General features: G+C 44.5%; 1 protein-coding gene across 1 annotated transcript; it reads left to right on the forward strand.

The window, feature by feature from the left end:
* The first annotated feature begins 381 nt into the window (after positions 1 to 381).
* On the forward strand, positions 382 to 3,447 carry LOC108504165 (cytochrome b-c1 complex subunit Rieske, mitochondrial). The gene is made up of 2 exons (XM_017828829.1): positions 382 to 627; positions 2,653 to 3,447. Exons 1-2 carry the CDS (start codon positions 417 to 419, stop codon positions 3,261 to 3,263), a joined length of 822 nt encoding a protein of 273 aa, XP_017684318.1. The 5' UTR covers positions 382 to 416; the 3' UTR covers positions 3,264 to 3,447.
* Positions 3,448 to 6,982: the final 3,535 nt, after the last annotated feature.

The following is a 6,982-nucleotide window of genomic DNA, read 5'->3' on the forward strand; positions in this document are numbered from 1 at the left end:
ACAGGAGCCACTCACACGTGCCCGCAGCGTTTCACGAACCCTGCGTTGAAATATTCCGAAGTTTGGTGAGTTAGATTTGCTATCAAGTATCATCACAGGCACTGTGGGACGGGACTGCAACCCACTCACTGCCCTTCGGAACCAGCGAACAGAAATACCTCAGACAACGGCACTTAAAGAGAAAAAATCGTGTTTGCAATAGCGCTCGACTACTCTTTGTGAGAAGAAGGGACGGATAAAAAGGCAGGGAAAGGGAAAATAACCACGAAGCCACTTAATCTGTCCCCACCACCCCGCCCCCTCACGGGGCACCCGCCGCCGCCACCAACCCCGCGCTACGTCACCCCCGCGCGAGAGCCGCGCGCCGTGACGTCACGGCCCCGCCCCGCCGGGAAGGTCGCCGCGGTGACTCCGCCATGTTGTCCGTGGCCGCCCGCGCCGGGCCCTTCGCGCCCTTCGTGTCCGCCGCGGCCCACGCCGTGCCCAGCCCGCTCCGGCCGCTCGCCCCGGCGGCCGCAAGGAGCCAGCAAAAGGTGCCGCTCGACCCCAAGCGGCCCCTGCTCTGCCGGGAATCGCTGAGCGGCCGCGCCGCCCGCGGGGGGCTCGTCGCCAGCGCCAGCCTGAACGGTGCGGGACGGCGGTACCGGGGCGGGCGAGGGGCGGCGGGGACGGGGCTGGGGCTCCGCGCCCGGTCGGCGCTGCCCGGCGGGGACAGCGCGGTCCGGCCGGGGGTGCAGGGCCCTGAGTGAGGGCAGGCGGGCGGGCCGCTGGGTTTGGGTGTTCTGGGACGGTGTAAATGTTTGGTTGGGGCTGTCACGGTTGCAGCAGCACGCGTTGGCCACCACCGAGCTTGTTCAAGGGCATCTAAAGGCTGCTTCCTTCTGGTGACTCAGAGTGGGTCAGGCTGGAAGGAACCGCACTGGGTCGCACCTGGTCCGACCTCCCTGCTCAGGCAGGGTCATCCCGGAGCACATGGGATTGTGTCCAGACAGTTCCTGAACGAGGGATATACTCAGGTGATACTCACTTTGCAGTTGGGAAAATGCAGGTAAATCCTGTGTCATTCAGTGAGGTATTTATCTGACTTTGGGTGTCAGAGCAGAGGTGTGCAGTGAGAACACACGGGGAGGGGAGTTCTACTCTGTGTTCCCTCCAGGTCAGAAAAGCAGCAGCCAGGTGATGACCCCAAGGTGTTCTTTGGAGCCCGACCTCGGCCAAAGGGCTGTGGCTCTCCCTGACTCACTGGTTTGCATTTCCTGGAGAACTGCTGCTCAGCTCTACTGGTGCTGGGCATGGTATAACACTCCTTCCTGCTGTTACAGGGGGCATTCCTATATTCCTGGGAAAGGGCAGTGCCTTGGGGAAGATGCTCGGTAGCATTAGTGCCACAGGCTTCACCTGACCCCATAAAGGGTATGTTTAGGTGAAAATTCTGCAAGTCTAACATAGCTGACATTTAGCCTTACTCGTAGTTCTAATTAACAACAAACATGCCTTTCACTGAATGTAAGGAATTTTTAGCAGTTAGTCATATTACTTGTTACTAAATGAGAAATATTTTAAGTCTTGATCCTGAAATAACTTAGTATGGTTTACTCTCACAGAATTTTGAAGTTCAGTTTAATTTCTCTGCATTTAAAATCCTGCAGCAAATACCTTCTCTATGTTGAGTTACTTGTAAGTAAATGTAACTATTTTCCCCATCATATTGCGTATAAATCCCTCAGAGTTAAATTTTAAGTACCTTGAGACAAGGGGTTTTATTACCATCTGTTAACTTTATGCCAACTGCTAGAAAAATATAAAGACTACATAATACTTTTCAAGTAACAGAGGTTGCACTTTGGCAAGTTATATATTCTGTCTTTGCCACATTCTTGGCTTATAGATTTTCATTGTGGGAAGCAGCTTTCTTTTGCTGGAGAAACTAATGGAGGGCCTCTTAGTTACCCATCACATCTTGTTACTTTAGCACACAGGTTTGATGTGGGAATCCCACTTGAAAAGCTTGGGATTAGCTTTATCCCTAAATCCTTCTAAAAAGCGAACCTGGGGACTGCAGGTTTAAAAATTATGTACTGGGGCACTTACCTATGACAATAGCTTAATATAAAAGAGGATGCTTGCTATTTTTCATTGTAATGATGTTTAACCACACATTTAAGATTACTAGAGGCATAGAAGTTACTTAAGTCAAAAGAGCATAAATGTGTTAAACTGCAAATGTGCAAACTTCACTAAATCAAATTTCTTCACAGCAATTCTTTACAGGGAAACATTTGAATGGAAAACAGGTCTGTCTTTTCTGAGCTAGCCATGGTATCCTTAAAATCCACCAAAAAAACAGTTCACTTTTTTTCCAGAAACCCAGAATGTATCACAGATTTTTCTGCACCCTGGTCAGGCTTCACATAATTTTCACAGAACAGGTAAAACAGTTTCACAGATCAGCTGTTCATCTAGCAAAACTTCCTTCTGAAAACTATTTTCGTACAACTGGAAATTGAAATGTATTATTAATGGACTCCTACCCAGACTTCGGAATAACTTTCACCCGTTATTCCAAGAAAGCAATTAAAAAGGTATAACTAGAAATACATTATAATATTTTTTACCTAAAGGTTGTGTCACTTTGTGTTCTTTTCCCTGCAGCCCCTGCCAGTGTTCGCTGTGTCCACAACGATGTCGCAGTCCCCGACTTCTCTGCCTATCGCCGCCAGGATGTGCAAGATCCCGCTGCGTCTTCCCAGGGCAGCAGTGATTCTAGGAAAGGGTTTTCCTACCTGATGACTGCAACGACATGTGTAGCAACTGCCTACGCTGCCAAGAATGTTGTCACCCAGTTCATTTCCAGCCTGAGTGCCTCTGCTGATGTTCTAGCCTTGTCAAAGATCGAGATCAAGTTATCTGACATTCCAGAAGGCAAGAACATGGCTTTCAAGTGGAGAGGGAAGCCCCTGTTTGTGCGCCACAGAACCCAGGCAGAGATTAAACAGGAGGCTGAAGTTGATTTGGCTCAACTGAGGGATCCGCAGCATGACTTAGACAGAGTGAAGAAGCCCGAGTGGGTGATCGTGATAGGTGTGTGCACCCACCTGGGCTGTGTGCCCATTGCCAACTCCGGGGATTTCGGTGGGTATTACTGCCCCTGCCACGGCTCCCACTATGACGCCTCTGGCAGGATCAGGAAAGGTCCCGCTCCCTTAAACCTTGAGGTTCCAACTTACCAGTTTGTTGGTGATGACATGGTGGTGGTTGGCTGAGAGACGAGGTGCCTGCTCACTCCCATGCTCCTGTGAATGTACAAAAGGGTTACCTGAGGCTCTGGCACACTGTAAAACCTAAATCCTAACGAGATTAGCTGTCTAGGTTCTCAACCAGAACTATGTTCGAATACTTGCCTGTGTTCAATTTTAATAAAATCTTGGAGTGAGCACTTGTTCCTGACTTATGGTAACGTGTATTTATTTGCGCACAGATTTCTCATGTGTCCAGTCAAGGGGATACTACAGCAGACCCCAAATGCATGGAACCCTCCTGAAGGGCTGTTGATTTAAGACAGCAGACACTGAGCTACAAAGCCATAGTGTCCTTCATACCACATATTTTCATTGTTTGTTTTTTTTCTTGTTTTTACTGCATTATGAGAAGGAACAGATAAAAAAATTCATGCTATGAACTTCTAATAGTGTCTGAAGTAAGTTTCAATATAGAATCCTCCAAGATGTAATCCTGTTCCCTCCAACTACTTTTTTTTTTGTTTTCAGAAGCAATGAAGAAAAAAAGCAAATAACAACCTACCTAGAATGAAAATTCTTTTATATTTTTCAGAGGCAGCTTATAATTGTTAAGCTAGAAGGATAATTTTATGATGATGTGGGCAAAAGCATGTCACATTAGAATTATTTTTTTTTTTCTTGCAGATAAGGCTTAATGTTATACATATAAACATCAGATCAGGTGCAAATACAGGTTTTACAGAGGATGAAAAATAAATATTAAGAACCACTAAGACCGAACCAATCTAATGATAAACACAGCAAAAGTCTGAGAGGCCAGAGGTATTTTAAGACTTGATGATTTGTGTCAAGATTATAATTTCCTCTTACCTATAGGCTAAGCCTTTTAAAGGCCAAAACTTTGAAACCTTGATGTTGACCCTGAAGGTACAGAGAAAAAAATTCTGACTGAAAGAGATCTCTTAACCAGCATTGGTCCTGCCAGTACAGAACAGAGCTGGCAGGTCATTGCCTACAGTACACAAGGGAAAACAAGGTCTGCTGTTTCCAGAACAACCAAAGGAAAAAAACACAAACTACCCTGTGCTTTGTGTTTCTTCCCACTCTTGACCAGTGTTCTGTGAGTGCTTCTGTCCTGCAGTGCACTGATGTGCTCCCTCAGTTGCAAAACAGAGTCCTCAGAATTCCCTGGGTTTGGAATGTGTAGCCTCACATGAACCTTTAAAAAAGCTGTCATGACAGTTGGCTTAAAGCTGAAGTTTTAAATAGGATTAATCAGAATAGTAGTGCATTTGGCACATCTGTTCTCAGACGGGTCAGTGAAAAAAGACCATAGATGACAACTATGTGAGTTCTTGGCTGTGCATTCTACACCAGGTGGTAAATTTGAGCTTTACACCTCGTTATATCCACAACAACATTCTCAACTTTTTTTCATATAATGAATGATGCTAAACCAGTGCTAAAAGAGATGTTTCCCAACTCATAGCTAAATAATTGGTATTCATCTGTGTGCCCAGTGTTATAAGGTTGATCTCAAATTTCCTATTTCAAGGAAAAAAACCTTCTGAAGTAGCATTAGAACATTGCTCATCAGCTCTCAAGTGGCTATTCTTACCTCAGCCCACAGGTACATTATTTAGGCCTAATCTTGCTTTAACATCATCACTAAGTAACTGCAAAATCTTCAACATTAAACTACAGCCTACAAACCTCCCCAGCTTTAGGTTCTGTAACTACAAAAAAGTCCAACAAAATTTTCAAGATGCAAATAGTACAAGCTTATTCACTAATAAAACAGTAAAATACAAAACTCGAAACACTTTCCTAGAACTAAGCAGTATTAACCAGGGCCTGCAGTATGGTCTGACATAATGCTGCTGTGTGGGTATACTGAGAGGGAATTCTGTCTGACACCAGCTGTACAATAGAAGTGCCATTCATTTCAGGGACTCTTGTCACAATCTATGCAAGCAGCAGTCAGTAAAAATTTAAAACCATCTTGTCCAGCCTGTTTGGTGAACAACTCACATCCTATGTACATGCAAATATTAATTCTAAAGTATGGATTTTTTTTGTGCCTCACAAAAGCAGAAAACTATTAGGTTGCTTTCTCCCTCTCCTTTTCAAATGGATTCAGACAACACAAAGCTCCTGTAGCTGAAGCAAAGGGACGAGTACAAGAAATGGTGTGTTGCCCATACCACCACAGACTCAGGCCTGGTTCTGGCAGATGACATTAAAGGCCAATCCTACAGAAAGACACTGAGGCTCTAAGTGTGACTTGGATACCAGAATGTCAACCAAAAGGAGTCTTTTGTTGACTACTGAGGAACCCAGGTTTGGGTAGGTGGTTAGGGAGGACACTTGGAGCTGGTAGTGCAGCCAGTCCATTAAATCCATGCTCTTACTCTGACTGGGCATCCCCAGCAGATGAACACAGTCTGTGGTGGGTTCTAGGGGGACCATGCTGAGAGAAACAAGGGCAATAACTAAGAAATGTCAACCAGCAGCTCTTTTTAACATCACTCAGCCTTAAATGTTTGTGTTTCAAAGGGAGGGTTTTTATTTTGTACATACTTATTAATTTAGCAAAACAATCAGCTATAACTAAGAAGTCAGACAAAACTTATAAACTTCTCCTAGTGAACAAGGAAATGTCATCAAGAGGAACAGGGCTTCAGAAAACACCTTGGATACATTTCCATCTCCCAGCCCCAGCCACTGTAGTACCTGTGCCTCGAGCTGCTTCCTGGGTTGGTAGAACTGGCATAGCCAGGAGCAGTTTGCTCATTGCTATACCTGTTGGATGTATTGCAATCTGTTGGTAGTGTTTGCAACAAGAGGGGGAAAAGAGGGCCCTGAGGACTTCAGCAAGGCTCCCTGTATTTGGAAAATTGGTGTAGGAATTGTAAGAGGACAGGAGCTATGACGTGTAACACCGTCCCCTAAGTACAATACTAAACTTTCAAAATTAATGATGCTTCAGTTTGTTAAAGCCTTCACTCAGATTTTGTGCATATTAAAAAACAAAATAAAGCTATAATCCTATCTGTAAGCAGCTGGAGTACTATAAGGTGATAAGTAATAGCCTCCATGGATTTATCAGGAACAAATCATGTCAGTGCAATCACATTTGTTGCTATAATAGGATAACAGGCCTTGGAAACAAGGAGATATTAGCAGTAACTAAGTTTTAACTAAGATTTTCACACCATCTCACAAGATGTTCTCATGTATACTAACAAACCTGGAAGTATTGTAGAGAATAACTGCTTCAAAAGCAATGCTGATAGATGAATGAGGAGCAGCTCCCTCTCCATTGGACCAAGGAGATGTGCTGTGAGGAGCTCTGTGAAAATCTGTTGGGGTCCAGCACTGTTTGATGTTTGTTAATGAACTGTCAGAAGAGAGAATGAGTTTTATAAAGCTTGCATATGGTGGTAAACTGGGTACAGCTGCAAACTTTGGTGGAAAAAAGGATTAAAATTAAAAATAACCTGGACAAATAATGCCCTACAAAGCCAGGACACGTTGTGATAGTAATAGCTAGGGAGCAGACCTGCAGAAAGGGATCCAGGGGACCCAAGAAAACAGAAGAATGGATGGTTTGTAACATTCTTAATGCATCAAAAATTATCATAACTTTGGTGATTAAAATCTGCGAGGACAAAATGTAATGTTGAAATGAATGCCATTCTTGACACAGGAATAGGGTAAGCTAAAGAATCCTCGTGCTGAGG

This window comes from Lepidothrix coronata, unplaced genomic scaffold, assembly GCF_001604755.1.
Source record: "Lepidothrix coronata isolate B3197 unplaced genomic scaffold, Lepidothrix_coronata-1.0 Scaffold153, whole genome shotgun sequence".
In the NCBI taxonomy this organism is placed as follows: domain Eukaryota; kingdom Metazoa; phylum Chordata; class Aves; order Passeriformes; family Pipridae; genus Lepidothrix; species Lepidothrix coronata.

Coding starts and splice junctions, on each gene's coding strand:
- LOC108504165 (XM_017828829.1), top strand. CDS start 417: ATGTTGTCCGTGGCCGCCCGCGCCGGGCCCTTCGCGCCCTTCGTGTCC. Junction 628..2,652: donor CGCCAGCGCCAGCCTGAACG/GTGCGGGACGGC, acceptor TTTTCCCTGCAG/CCCCTGCCAGTGTTCGCTGT.